Source organism: Propithecus coquereli, unplaced genomic scaffold (genome assembly GCF_000956105.1).
Source record: "Propithecus coquereli isolate 6110/MARCELLA unplaced genomic scaffold, Pcoq_1.0 Scaffold533, whole genome shotgun sequence".
In the NCBI taxonomy this organism is placed as follows: Eukaryota; Metazoa; Chordata; class Mammalia; order Primates; family Indriidae; genus Propithecus; species Propithecus coquereli.
The window spans coordinates 131,621-146,732 of record NW_012151208.1 but is presented as its reverse complement, the minus strand read 5'-3'; the positions used below and the strand labels follow the sequence as shown (position 1 = coordinate 146,732).

General features: G+C 39.7%; 1 protein-coding gene and 1 pseudogene across 1 annotated transcript in view; one reads left to right on the top strand and one right to left on the bottom strand.

Moving 5' to 3' along the window:
• Positions 1-583: 583 nt before the first annotated feature.
• Positions 584-15,112, top strand: part of DZANK1 (double zinc ribbon and ankyrin repeat domains 1) — a 69,474-nt gene continuing 54,945 nt past the window's right edge. Inside the window, exons 1-5 of the mRNA XM_012657201.1 lie at positions 584-692; positions 3,120-3,273; positions 11,634-11,748; positions 13,200-13,296; positions 14,267-14,391. Of these exons, the coding sequence (XP_012512655.1) occupies positions 584-692; positions 3,120-3,273; positions 11,634-11,748; positions 13,200-13,296; positions 14,267-14,391 (600 nt within the window). The remainder of the gene's footprint in view (positions 693-3,119; positions 3,274-11,633; positions 11,749-13,199; positions 13,297-14,266; positions 14,392-15,112) is intronic.
• Positions 8,776-9,236, bottom strand: LOC105820676 (annotated as a pseudogene).

Below are 15,112 nucleotides of genomic sequence, written 5' to 3'. Positions count from 1 at the left end.
ACAGAATCCAAATTTTACAGAGCAAATTCCTAATTCTGTAAAATTTGGATTCACTCAAAAGGCTGCACTCAAGGATCCAGAAGGCCACATGTAGCCCCAAGGCTGCAGGTTCCCCACACCTGCAACATTTTGTGGTATATACAGAGTTACTTGTGTTCTCTTTGTGTGATGACCTGCCTTGAAGCCACGAGACGTGGCACACTAACCAGAGCAGGAAAGGATAATGATGGTCTAGAGGAACTCAGGTCAGAGTATTAGTGAGGGTGTCTGTTCTGCCTTATTCGTTTAATTTGCCCATTTAAAGTAACTTCATTCTACCATCTCATTCATTCATGCTCCTTTTTCAGAAGTAGGTATTTAGTTAATCAAAACCCCACACAAGAACTTAACAGCAAAAACACAGCTGAAATGTAAAATTATTTCAATTAAAAAGTGAATAATATTTTTAGGTGGCATATTAACAGTATTCTCTAGTTTTTTACTAGTTTTGCTGCATTTAAATGAGATGCTGCTCTTTAGCTTTTGTGTTCAGATATAGGTGCACGTTGGAATTTATCTCTTTTTTTTAATGTAAGCAGAGAAAATGACTGCTGGTTCAGTGTGTGTCCCTCAGATCATACCACTGCGAGTGCCTCAACCTGGAAAAGCTAACCATGAAATTGATAACAACACACTACTGGAAATGAAATCGGGTAGGAATCACATGTATTTGAATTTGTTTAAAATAACATTGTCATATCCCTTGTGCTCATCTGATTACTGATTTATCTCTTTGTATGCATTCTATAGTTAGGACTTTGGGAAGTTTGTAAAACTTGCAAAATTTGAAACAGTGTTGTACTTTGATATTTTATAGAGTGGTATGTATTTAAATTAAAACAGCTTGCTTTGGCCAACGTTTGATTTGTATAGGTATGTAGTTGCAGCAATGCCTTGATTCACATTAGCCAAGGTAAGATGTCCCAGTGCTTCCCCAAACTTTTACAAGATGCTTGTTATTTAGCTTGGATAATAAATTTGACCTACTAACAGAGGCTTTTTTTGGTCAGACAGGTTAGAGATTGAATCTTGGCTTTGACTACTTCTAGTTACCTTGGGTGCATTACTTAGGCTTTTTCAGTCTCAGTTTCCTTATTGTAAGATAAAAATAATAATTACTACTTGGAGCCATTGTGAGGATTAAATGAGTTGGTATATATGTGAGGTGCACAGGGTTTGGCATATAGTAATGCCAAAATAAATCTTAACTGTTATTACAGAAATAAAGCAGTGAATTTCTATCTTGCTAATATTTATTCTTTAAACTCTTAAGTATGTTTATATGTATTTAATATATTTAATATACATATATAATTAACATAAAAAAGGAAATTTTATGGATAAAACATATGAAGAAATATCTGTATAAAAAAGACTTTGAACTTCCAGTTATATATTTTAATAACTGAAATGTACACAAACTATTTATCTGCATTCCTGGTTTGACCCCTGTGCTTCCTAGAGCAAGAGTTCCAACTAAGAATATGTTACACGGTACTATGTCCTCCTTTCTCTTAAAAGTTTATATGCTTTTTAAAAATTGTCAAACCTCCATAAAAATTTTAATATATGTGCCCAAAACATATAAGAGATGTGAATTATATGGTGTGAATTATATGGTGTCCAAATTCTCTAATATTTAAATATCAAATAAATAGATTCCACAATTCAATAACAAAAAGAATAATAACCCAAAATAAAAATGGGCAAAGGATGTGAAAAGACATTTTGTAGGAAAGGAAATATAAATGACTCTTAAACATATAAAAATATGCTTCTCCTCATCCTTTTCTTTAGCCCTTCTTCATCTGCTTGCTGAGCAGACTTTATCCCTGCTTAACTTACTCCACCATGCTTAATCAACACTTGATATAATGTATTTACTTGTTTATTTGTGTACTATTTCTGTGTCCTTCCTAAAATGTAATCTCCATGAGAGCAGGACTTTGGTCACTGGTGTATCCCCGGTGCCTAGAATAGTGTCTGGCACATAATAACTCCTCAGTAAATATTTGTTGAATGAATGAATCAATCTTACTCAAAATGTAAGAAAAGCAAGTTGAAACTACAAGATACTATTTTTTAACCTGGAAAATTAGCAAAAATAAAAGAAAGATGGATAACATACTACATGAGGGAGATTGTGGTTAAACAGATGCTTTCATGCATTGCTGGTGGCAGTGTAAATTACTTAACTGTCCATGGAGGATAGTTTGGCAATATTAATCAAAATTACAATGCACATATCTTTTGACTCAGCAATACTAGTTTCTACATATTTGTTTTACAGATATACTTACAAAAAGAATTCTTTACAAAGTTATTCATTACAATGCTTATAATTACAAAAGAAAAAAATAGACAGCCTAAGTGTCCATCTGTAGGGAATTGGTTAAATTATTATTCATGCATATAAGAGAGTATGATACAGCTATAACAAGAATGAGGAAGCTCTTTATGTGCCAATATAGGACAATAGCCAAGATATATTGTTACATGAAAAAAGAAACATGTAAAACAGGGTATGGTATGTCATTTATGTAAAAAGAGAGGGGAAAATAAGAATATGTATGTATATGCTTGTATGGATATAAAATATATTTTTGAAGGATATTCAAGATACCATTGGTTGCCTCTGGGCAGCTGGTGTCAGGGGTGGGAGGGAAACTTTTCATTGTGTATCCTTTTTTGACCTTTTGAATCTTGAATCTTATCAGTGCCCTATTTGGAGAAGCAAAAGAACATAGTTGTTCAAGAGCATGGGCTATGGATCCAACCTAGCAGAAGTCAAACCACAGCTCCTCTGTTATTTAGCAAGTTTCTTAATCTCTCTGGAAATCATTTACCTCATCTATAGATGGATATAAAATAAGACCTACCACACAGGGTTGTACAGATGAAATGAACTCAATTCATGTAACACACAATGCTAGCACAGAGAAAGAACTGAATTATCGTTAGTTATTACTATTCATTTCTACAATATATAAAAAACATCCTTAAATAACTGACCTATAGGCATTATTCAGGGACTTGCTACTTTAGTGTTAATTACAGTTATCCTATTTTGGATTTTTCAGACACCCCGGATGTCACCATATATTATACCCTGGATGGCAGCAAACCTGAATTTCTAAAGAAAATTGGTTATGGTGAAAACAGTACATTTAAGTATATAAAACCTATTACTCTGCCTAATGGAAAAATACAAGTTAAAGCTATTGCAGTCTCTAAGTAAGTTAAGAGCATGTTGATTAAACTGATTTATAATATAACAACATTATGTTCTAATTTTATTTATTTTTTTCTGTTAGAATCAATGCAGCATTAGAAGGACACTAATGAAAAAGTTATTTTAATTTCAGCATATATAGGTAACATTTGTGTTTTATTTGCCTTTTATTGAGGTATACCATAAAGTACACAAGTCGTAAATATGCAGCTCAGTGAAGTGTTATATGTATTAATTCTGTTTTGATTTTGAATTCCACATTGGGGTTTTGGAAGGAAGAGCATTTCCAGGGCTGGGGACTTCTAAAGACCTTCATCTAGCTTTGAAGAAAACACCAGGTTTAATGGATGGTTCTTTTATTCCTCAGAATGCAGCCTACAGTCACCACAGTCATTCTCTATTTCTTTTTCTATTGACTTAGTTGGCCTTCAAGGCTACTGTCATTTCAACTTGTTGGACATTAGCTGCCTTATTTTTTTGTTTATCCTTTTTTTTCCTACTCAATGACTTTTTCCCATTTTCAAATATAGAAACACCGCTTAATTTGGAAAACTTCACCATGTGTTGTAGAAAAAAACTCAAATGCTTGAAAAGTCTGTGTGGCATGTCCAGCATTTTATCCAGCAAGACAGGTTTGACCACATTTTGGTAACACATTTAAACCCCCAAACCAAATACAGCACCTGGTTTGTCCAGGTACTTTAAAAACACTCTCCAGGCTCCCCCTGCTGGCTGACCTAGTGTATGGCTTTTTGAGGAGCGCTACTTCTACACCAAAGATGATTGTTTTGACATCTGAAAATTAAAACAGTAATAAAACAAAATGAAATAAAACAACCCCTTTACATACATTCTTCCATTTTTTAAATGTTTTTGGAGACACAGTCTCCCTCTGTCTCCCCAGCTAGAGTGCAGTGGCCTCATGGTAGGTCACTGCAACCTCAAACTCCTGCCTCAGGCTCCCGAGCAGCTGGGACTACAGGCGCATGCCACTGCATCTGGCTATTTTTTTTCTATTTTTTTAGGACAGATGGGGTCTCGGGTCTTGCTGTTGCTCAGGCTGATCTTGAACTCCTGGCCTTAAGCGATCTTCCCACTTTGGCCTCCCAGAGTGCTAGGATTATAGGCATGAGCCACTCCTCATGGCCTATACATTATTCTTTATTAGATATTTGAATCTGCAGCCTTTTCTCACTTGCCAAGGCACTTCTATAGAAACAAGCCATCTCAATTTTTAAAAGAAGCTACATACTTTGGTGCCTAATGCTGTAAGGCAAGCCTTTTTAGAAGCTGCAGGTAGTAGTAAATGAAGTAATTTAATGACTGTGTCGTTCAAAGGCATTAATAAAGCTTTCAAAAGAGTCTAAAAATTAAGGTCATTCTTTTTTTTTTCACCTGTTTTTGTGTGTGTGTGTGTGTCCCTAGGTGGGTACAAAAAAATAAGGTCATTCTTTATGGTCCTCACCATTCTGCTCTGTGCCCACTAAGTGTCTATTCTGAAAAGTACTGTTGGTATTTCAAATGTGCTCAGCTTAGCGAAAATATTTATGCAAAAAATTTTTGAGTTTTCAACTCAAAAAATGAGTGCTTGTATAGATTTGCCATAAAATAATTATTTATGGAAATTGTACTGCTTCATTCAAGTCTGTTTTTAGGTACTTAAGGTAATTAGTTTCTTAATAGGAGACAAAGGACTTTATTTTTTATTTTTTTTTATTTTTTTGAGACAAGAGTCTCACGGTGTTGCCCCGGCTAGAGTGCCGTGGTGTCATCCTAGCTCACAACAACCTCAAACTCCTGGGCTCAAGCAATCCTCCTGCCTCAGCCTCCCGAGTAGCTGGGACTACAGGCATGCGCCACCATGCCCGGCTAATTTTTTCTATATATTTTTAGTTGTCCAATTAATTTCTTTCTATTTTTAGTAGAGGCGGGGTCTCGCTCTTGCTCAGGCTGGTTTCGAACTCCTGAGCTCAAATGATCTGCCTGCCTCAGCCTCCCGGAGTGCCAGGATTACAGGAGACAAAGGACTTTAAATGAGGTTATTAACAATTGAAGGTTGTTAACATATTAAGATGACATATTAAAAATTATGGTCCTGAAGGTTTGAGTGACATAGGAAAATATTTATGATATAATAAGTGAAAAAATTAGATTATTATATTATTTTAACTATGTTTAAAAATACATAGAGAAAAGACTGGAACAAAACATGCCAAACTTTAGCAGTCATTCATTGCCTCTGGTGATACAATCATGTATGTTTGCTTTTTTTTATAAATATTTTTACTAAAATATAAATTTATTAAAAGAGATAGTAATAAAGTTTTATTAAGAGGAGTAGTTACCAGAGGTGGAGGAAAAAAGTTTAAACACAAAATACTGATAAGTAATAACCTAATGTCTGGTACTAAAGTGATTTTTGAAAAACAGATTTTTACAAAAGGAGGGCAGACTGAGCCTACTGATTGTTTCCTGGTCCAGCCTATATCACTGGGCAAATACACTAGTGGTATGTATTCTAACCACCCCACCCACCCTTTTCAGAATCTGAGCCGTTGTCAGAGTTTGTCAACGTCGGTAGTTCAATGATAACCATTGGAATAGACTGAAACATGAGGGAGCATATATAATTTGTCAGAAAAGCAGAATTCCTTCTGTAGCTTTGGGGTTAGGGTTGCTAATAATTTATTATACCAAAGTGGGACAGTAATGCCCAAAGCATGGGTAAATACTAAGAGCCACACCAGGACATGAAAAAAAGGGATATATTGAGAATATGGCAATGTCCCCATAGTCAGGGTGCCAAGCCCAAATCAGCTCTGTATACATGTTAGTCTTCCAGTTCAGAAGAAGGGCCCCAAAATCATCCCCTTTAAGGTCAGGAGTCCCCTCACACCATCAGGTGTTTCCTACTCAGGAATGGGCAGACTAGGGGCCCAGGATCTGACTCATTTCTCGTGATTTCTGAAATACAAGTAAACAATTAGTGCACACAACTTGTGAGGGCTGGCAGCCTGGAAGTTTTTTGTTTTTAAATGTTTGTTTAATTGAGACCAGGTCTCATTTTGCCCGGGCTGGTCTCCTGGGCTGAAGCGATTCTCCTGCCTCAGCCTCCCCAGTAGCTGGGATTACAAGCACACCTGGCTGCCTGAAAGTCTTTTTAGGGTGAGCTGGCATGGTAGAAACCAGGAAACAGAGGTCAAAGCTGATGTTGCAGGGTCAGAGAAGCAGGGTGGGCCAGCAGACTGTCTGTAGGAAGGATGGTCAATGAATTCTGCAAAATGGGAAATAGATTGCTCTTAAGATGCTTTCCTCAGTGTGTTTTTTTCTTCCTGATAATTTTTGTAGCTTCCAAAATTTGACAAAGAGCATTACTTTTGTGATAAGAAACAAAGAGATATATAATAAATAAAGGCTCTCTGAAATTATCATATAACCCATGCTTCTCAGCCTTGGTTGCTGAATCAGTTAGCTATTGCTACATAATATAACCGCTCTAAAACTTAGTGCCTTTAAAAAAGAGTCATTTTATTTGTTCATTATTCTGTGGTTTAGCATTTTGATGTGCACTCAGCTTGGCAGTTCATCTACAGGTCTTGCCTGGGATCACTAATGTTGCAGTCATTTTTTGACTCATCTTGAGCTTTATGGTCTAAGAAAGCTTGACTCACATATGTGGTAGTTGGTTCCAGCTGTCAGCTGAGCCCTGTGTCTCCAGCAGACTATCCTTAGTTCTCACTCGGTGTCTCAGTTCCAAAAACAGTAAGAGAAAGGGCAAGCCCCAACCTGCAGATATTTTTCTAGTCTCTGTGTGTGTCATATTTGCTAATGTTTCATTGGCCAAAGAAAGTCACATGGCCAAACCCAAAGTCAGTGTGGAAGGGATTCTACAAGGGCATGGGTACTGGGAGGTATGGTGCATCATTATAACAATCCACCACAAGTGGACATTAGAATCACCCAGGGAGCTTTGCAGAATCCCTATCCCAGGCCACATCCTGACTAATTAAGTAATAATCTCTTAGGCTGGGACCAAGGCATCAGTATTTTTAAATTTTCCGTGTGATTTCAATATGCAGCCAAGATTGACAACAGCTGATATAAACCCATGGAAAAAATGTTTCCATTTATAGAAATTTGACTGACACAACTTTTTTTTTTTTTTTTGAGACAGGGTCTCGCTCTGTTGCTCAGGCTAGAGTGTAATGACGTCATCGTAGCTCATCGCAACCTTCAACTCTTGGGCTCAAACTATCCTCCTGCCTCAGCCTCCAGAGTAGCTGAGACTAAAGGCTCGCACTACCACACCCAGCTAATTTTTCTATTTTCTGTAGACGCAAGGTTCTTACTACATCACTCAGGCTGGTTTTGAACTCCTGGCCTGAGATGATCCTCCTACCCAGGGCTCCAAAAGTGCTAGGATTATAGGTGTGAGCCATTGCGCCCAGCCTGATACAACTTGTTAGAAAGATATTTTTATTAAAGTGTATTATTCTAGGATAAAAGGAAAAAGGACATTGCCATATATGTGCTTTAATGTCCCCATATATATGTCTGTGAATTCTACATCAGAGAATGGTCAGTGCAGAACACAGGTGGACAAGAAGGGCCAGGAACTCAGGACCATCTCGGGAAGGGGGAGGCGGTTGTCAGTCATTGATGGTCCATGCTGATGATCTAGTCCAGGGCCTGTAAACTTTCTGACATCTGCCTTTCTTCTTTAAAAGCCTCCTTTGTGGTCAGGAGCTTCCTCTCTCAAGATAATATCATTTTATACTGTTTTGGCAATGAGCTTACATGGTTCTTCCTTCTCTATCACTGACCTTACCTGGGCATCACAATAAATGAAGCTGGGCACAGGTAAAAGCTGTCTTATGTTACTGGCCAGGTCCAGGTCCATTCTGCTCACGCACAGTAAATCAATCACTGTGGAATGGATTTTGCAAAAGAGAAAAGATCTAATTGCAAGGCTACTGAACGAGAAGGTGGGAGAAGAGCTCTCAAATCCACCTCCCAGAAGATAAGGCTCAGGGATATTTATGGGTTAGGAAAGTGGGGTGGTCTAAGGCCTGGGGAAAGGTGATTACCAGAGGGAAGTAACAGGTTCCTTCTGTGCAAGTGTCATTGGTATTTGAGGTATTTCATAGGACATACGTACAGATAGGGCCGGCGTTAGCATGATCTGAGGATGGAGTTTTTGGCCCTCCGACATGAAAAGGCTATTTCTCGGCCTTTTCAACTTGCGCAGGCCCAGTTGAAGGGCTGGTGGTCTCCATTGGTTTGAACCGTCCTGAATTCCTGAAAAACAACTAAAGTGACCATTATTTTTATTCAATAGCTTTCAATAAGTTGGCAAAACCTGACCTAGATCATGTTGGAATTCCTACAGATCCAGCTTCATAACTTCCTTGCAATCATTCAAGTTAGTTCTGGTGTTTTATTTTATTTTTTTTGAATGAGAAAATGACTTTATTTCATTTTGTGGAGTGGGCAGCCATCCAGTCTCAGAACTTCTGGAATTGCTTCTTGGTGGCAGCTGCCTTGGTGACCTTGAGCATGTTGAAGCCCACCATCTTGCTCAAGGGGCTGGCACATGCCCACTGTGACAATGTTGCCCATCTGGATGTTCTTGAAGCAGGGAGACATGTTCTTGTGGTGTTTCTCAAAGAGATTGTACTTGCGGATGTAGTGGAGACAGTCCCGGTGGATGACAGTGGTCCTGTGCATCTTCATCTTGGTCACCACGCCAGACGGCATCCACCCTTGGTTGGAGACATTACCAGTGAAGGGGCATTTCTTGTCAATGTAGGTGCCCTCAGTGGCCTCTCTGGGAGTCTTGAAGGCCAGATATGCTCTTGTAGTACTGCGGGAGCTTCTCCTCGCCAGTTTCTCCTAGCAGGACCCTCTCGTTTGGAAAGGTGGTGGCCTGCTTTTGGTAGGCATGCCAGGTGTGAATGTCGACCATATTTCAGCCGCCTGAAGGAAAGAGGTTTGGTGTCTTACTGAGGGGCTGATAATCTTTGTGGGGATACAGCTATACTGATTTTTTTTTATGTCGAGTGTACTTTGTTGGTATTCCTCGATATATATCTTTAGTGTCTCTAATTCCAGCCCTAACAAAAGTTTACCTGTGTTTCAAATGCAGTTTGGGCTCTGAGTAGGATTTATAACTCCAACCACAAACCTAATCCTTTTTTGGGATTATAATCAGGATTAAATCCTTCTATTTAGCAGGCAGTTTAACCTAGTCTCTGGGCTGCTGTTGGCTGGGACAGAGTCCCTGGGTGAATGCCTTAGCTGGGTCCCCAAGGAAGGGCCAGCTGTGGTGGGGCAGACAACCTGGACCTTAGAGGGGCAGAAGAAGTGGACGAGAACCAGGCTTCTACTCTTGTGACCTCACTAGTATCATAAATGCTCATCCAGGGAGCGCAGCTATTATCCAGGAATTGAATGATCCCTGGATGGAGATGTTCATGCTGTCTGGGAAGTGTGCTAACAAGAAGGACAGTTGGATCTTGGATTTCAGCAGAATTGGGGTCAAAAGTGAAACGGCAGATGGGATGGATGCTGAGGTGAATGTGTTAAGCAAGTGGTTCACCTAAAAGATTATCTGTATCTGCATCCAGATTTATGAATCTATAAATATGGTGTTGTTATTTTTTTTTTTTTAAGTGCTTCCTGGCCTATTGTGGTGGCTCACACCTAAAATACTAGTACTTTGGGAGGTCGAGGTGGGAGGATTGCTTGAGGACAGGAGTTGGAGACCAGCCTGAACAACATAGCGAGACCCTGTCTCTACAAAGAAAAGAAAGAAAAATTAGCTGGGTGTAGCAATACGTGGGCATAGTAGTACATGCCTGTAGTCACAGCTACTCTGAAGGCTGAGGCAGGGGGATCACTTGAGCCCAGGACTTTGAGGTTGCAGTGAGCTATGATGACACCACTGCACTCTAGCCTGGGAGGCAGAGCAAGACCCTGTTCCCAAAAAGAAACAAATGATAAATGAAAGAAGCCAGACATGTAAGATGACTACATTTGTGTAATTACATTTATGTTAAATTTCTAGAAAAGGCAAAACTGTAGAGATAGAAAGCAGATCGGTGGTTGGCCGAGATGGGTGGTACTAAGTAGTGACTACACACAGGCACAAGGCAGTTCTTTTGGGTGGTGGAGGTATTTGGAAGTGGATTGCAGTGATAGTTGCACAATTTTATGAATTTACTAAATCTCATTGAACTAGGTACTTAATATAGGTGAATTTTATGTCATGTAAATTACACCTCAATAAAGCTGTTAAAAAAAATTTAGGTGAGCTACTGGTACTGAGATGAAATCAGCACTAGTTTTTAGTCACGGGCACCTCTACATTGTTCCATCATGGAATTCCTTTTGCATCAAAGAAGAACAAGATTGATTGTGAAATATTATGAATATTTGAAAACATGATAGTATTTGAGGAATAACAGTTACAAAATCTACGAGAGCAGCATATATTATGCTGCCAACACCTGAGATAAGGAAAATGCTCTTGACTCACATGGAATGATACCTAGGTAACTGCATTTTTTGTTTTAGAATAGTTTGAGCCTTATGGTACAATATGTTTATGATAAATGTGGTAGATAGTCTCCAAAAATGACCCCCAATGAACCAAGCCTCCCAGTGTTCATGCCCTTTTGTAGCCTTTCTGCTGACGCTATGACTTACTTTTGACCAATAGAATGCTTACTTTGACCAATAGAATAGAATGATGCCAAAGACTTCTAAGATCACAAGAAGTGTTGCAGTTTCTGCTTTGGTTTCTTGCAACATAAACAACTGGAGGAAGCCAGCCACTGTGTAGGAAGTTTGACTACCTGAGACTTCCATTCTGTGAGGAAGCCCAAACTAACCACATATAGAAGGAGGGACGGACGGAGAGACAGAGAGACACAGAGGCTGACAGAGCTAGAGAGATGACTGGCGAGCCCCTGGCTGTTCCAGTTATCCCAGCCTAGACTCTGCATATATGAGGAAAGAAGCCATCTTGAACATCCAGCCTAGTTGAGCCTTTGGTTGACTCCATCCCTGCTGATATCTGACTGTAACAATATGAAAGAGCTCAAATGAGAGCTGCCCAGCTGAGTCCAAGTGAATCCACAGAGTTGTATTTTTAAGGCACTATGTTTTGGAGTGGTTTGTTACACAGTAATAGATAACCCTGATGGAATGAGGTAAGGAATTATATTTTAATCTCTCCACTTTGAAATATAATAAATTTAGTAGCTAGACTAAGGGACTTTGATAAAGTCATCTTAATTGCTAGCCACCTTTTCTTTGACTTTGTGTAACACAGACTTTTTCTTTTTTAAATAATTTTCAGAGACTGCAGACAGAGTGGCATTGTAACAAAGGTGTTTCAGGTAGATGGTGAACCACCAAATATAGTCTCTGCAGAAGACAGTGTTGAAAATGTTCTCAAAGGTCCATTGAAGCAAGCGAGTAATGAAATGGTAAGATTATAATTATTTAGATTGTCCCTGTGTTCTTGGTTCCTTTTATCTCAGTAGGCACATCATCCCTGTCATTACATCACCTCTACTCACAGTCAGATCTTTTCAATAAAAGTCAGTATCAATCATTGCAGAGCATCTTCACTGATTTCTCAGCCTCTGGTCACTCCTGCATCTACCCTGAAGATTAGAATTCCTACCCGGTGTCACTGACCCACACTCCAGTGTCCTCAGTGTCTCTCTCTTACCTGCTGAAGAAAGTAGAACCCTTCAGCATGCCATCCAAGTAATCAGCTTCTGTCCTTGGTCAGCCTTTCTTGTTTGTCTGTATTCCCCCACCCCCCATATATACTCCAACCAGACTAAACTGTGCTGTGCTCTATCACTGCTACCCTGGCACCCAGGCCTTCTCCTTTTATAAACTGCTTTGAATATGGAATTGCTTCATTGTTTGTCTGTCTTCCCCGTGCACCGTGAGCTCTAAGGTGGCAGGGGGCATGGCCATTGTCCTCATTGCCTTGCACAAGGGCAGGCAAGAGAAGATGGCAAGTGTATATTTGTTGGATAGATGCATCAGGCTAGTAGAAGTCCTCAGTGGGCATAGACTTCTATTATGTTCAGATCTTTACCCCTTGTTATCTGCAAAGCCTTACCTCTTTGGAGAGTCAACTAGACCTAACTAAAAAGGATGTTTGAAACTTCAGTCCCTAGATGTGGGCATGAGGGAGATGGATTCAGGAGTAGGGCCAGAGGGTGGGCTAGACTGTGGTAAGGCAACTGACCGAGAGATCTCAGTTATTTGGATCTTGTTGGGAGCGACAGAGGAATTTTTGGGGGGTGTCCCTTAAGCCCAACGGTGGACCTAAAGCCAAAAGGGATGCTGTGGGACCAAAGCAATGGGTTCAGGCACAGGATGGGGCCCAAATGTGATCAAGGCAGGGATCTAGACTGGCAGGGGCAGCCAGCAGAAGCTGAGCCCACATGTGTCAGCAGGTGCTGAGGCTTGCAAAGATGAAGTCTGTGGAGAAGAAAGTCCAGAGAGAAGGGTGTTCAAGGACTGTGTGCAGGCAGGTAGTGGAGAATCCTATCTTGGTCTGGCCCCACCCTATCTTTGCCCCCTGGATCTGGTGGCCTATCTGTTATTACTCAGACTCCCATGATTGCAATATCCTGCCTACATGTGCTGCTTCCTCCCTCCTGTCTTGGCCATTTAACCTGGTGGGGCTACCATCCAGACGTGTTGCTACCAAGCAGCCCAGTCCACAAAGCTGTGTGTTTCCAGAGTAAAGTGAAACAGGGATCAATTTGTAAAAACTACTGTAAACACTTTCAAGTAAGAAATACATGCCATGACCCTGTCTCTGTCAAGGAACTTTTAATTTTCACATTATAAATGGGCATAATCAAGTAATTGATATGCCATATTTTATTCCTAGGAATTAAAAAATGGATTTGTTGGATCAAAACTAAAGAAGAAACATAAGAACACTGAAAGTAAACCTAGCTGGAATGTTAACCTTAGAAAGTTTCCAGGTACGATACGACAGAACAAGGCAAGGTTTAGTATTCTAAACCCACCTAACAGGTTTGCTGCATGTTTTCTTGTCCACAGAAGTGTTGGAATAAGAAACACTGGAATAGGAAAGTAGACTATACAATAATTTGAATTTTAGTGCTGTCCCAGCTAACAGTTTGAGACTGCAGGGGATAAATAAGCCATCCAACAAAGTGAGATTTATTGATTCATTTCAAAGAGGGAGACCACACACCAGGGAACCATGGACATCTCACCAAAAAGGAAAAGTTGTAGTTGTAGGGTTTGGGGGCGGGTGGAGTTTGGGTAAAATTTAAATGAAAGCAGAGTTTTGATAGGCTCAAAGCAAAGCTGGGCTGGGTGTGAAGTGGTAACATGAGGTATGGACTGTGAAGGGGAGTCAAGGTTCTTTTGCCTTGGAAACTACAAAGATGCACACGAAATGTTGTATTCAGAAACTCTTATCTTTGCACCAGGGTTGCATCTCTATGTTATAGTGACTTAGGTCCTCCAGGGAAGAGTTGAATGTTTTGTTCTTACTGATGGAATTCCAAACAGTAAAGTTTCTGATTATCTATGATTTTAGAGAACAAGGTTTTTTTCTCAGTAAGAAAGCAGTAGTCACTCAAAGAGGGGAATGTTAAGACATTTAACCACTGCAGTGTGTCCGTGGGAGGAATGTTTCCTGCGAATAACCTCGCCATTGGATTGATCTGTCTGTTTTCTCAGCCTCTTGTGGAATGTTGTAGAATGTAGTGTGGAAGATTATTTTCTCAGTCGGGACTTGTTTTTTCTTTCTTCATTCTAATTAACTGAGTGTGGTGTGGGTCTTCAAATAATTGTTATTTCTAGGGAAAGAGTGTGATGACAGTGGTCCTTTATGAAAAGGTTTCCAACTAGGAAGACATCTTTGTGTGATGGTATATAATTACAGATGCTCACAAAACAATGTTTTTAATATAATTGTAGACCTCGAAGTAGGTGAAAGATCTGACCCTAAAACTTTGAAAGATCTTCGCTTCTCAGGAAGTCCACTGGAAATCCCAGTTTACCATGAAGGATCAAGTTCTAGACCCTCCACACGCCAGTCCCAGGTAACTTCTACGCTCTTTAGTACCAAAACGCTTTCTATGTTTTTAATGCTTCCCACGAAATACTTGAAGATCGTCTCCTAGATTTTTGATCATGTACAAGGCACTGTTCCAGTGCTGGGAATACTGTGTTGGACAAGAAAAGTCCCTGTATTCATGAGGCTTACATTTTATTGGCGTTGGGGGCAGACAGATAATAAATAAGTAAATAATTAAAAAAAAAACTTAAAACAGCAGTAAGTGTCATGAAAAAGATGAAACTAGATGATGAGATGGAGCCATGGTTCTCAAAGTGTGGTCCCCAAACCCACAGCATCAGCATTGCATTGGAGCTTCCTTGAAATGCACATTCTCAGGCATGATGAACAAGGTGGGAGATGAGGTGGAAGGTGGCTAGGGCCAGAGAACCTAGAGTTATGGTTCTCAGACATAGCTACATGCAAGTTAGAATCACCAGAGGATCTTGAAACCAATCCCAGAGACCTAACCTCACAAATTCTGATTTAATTGGTCTGATATGGGTCTGGGCATGATTTTTTCTTTTTAAATACACCCCCAAGTGATTCTAATGGGTAGGCATGGTTGAGAGTCACAGATGCTAATCTGCCTGTAAGAAGTTTAGATTTTATTCTGGTTGTAAAGGGAATCTATCTGGACGACAAGATATGATCCCATTTACATTTAAAGTTTCTCTTCAGCCACTATGTGGAGATTAGACTGTGGA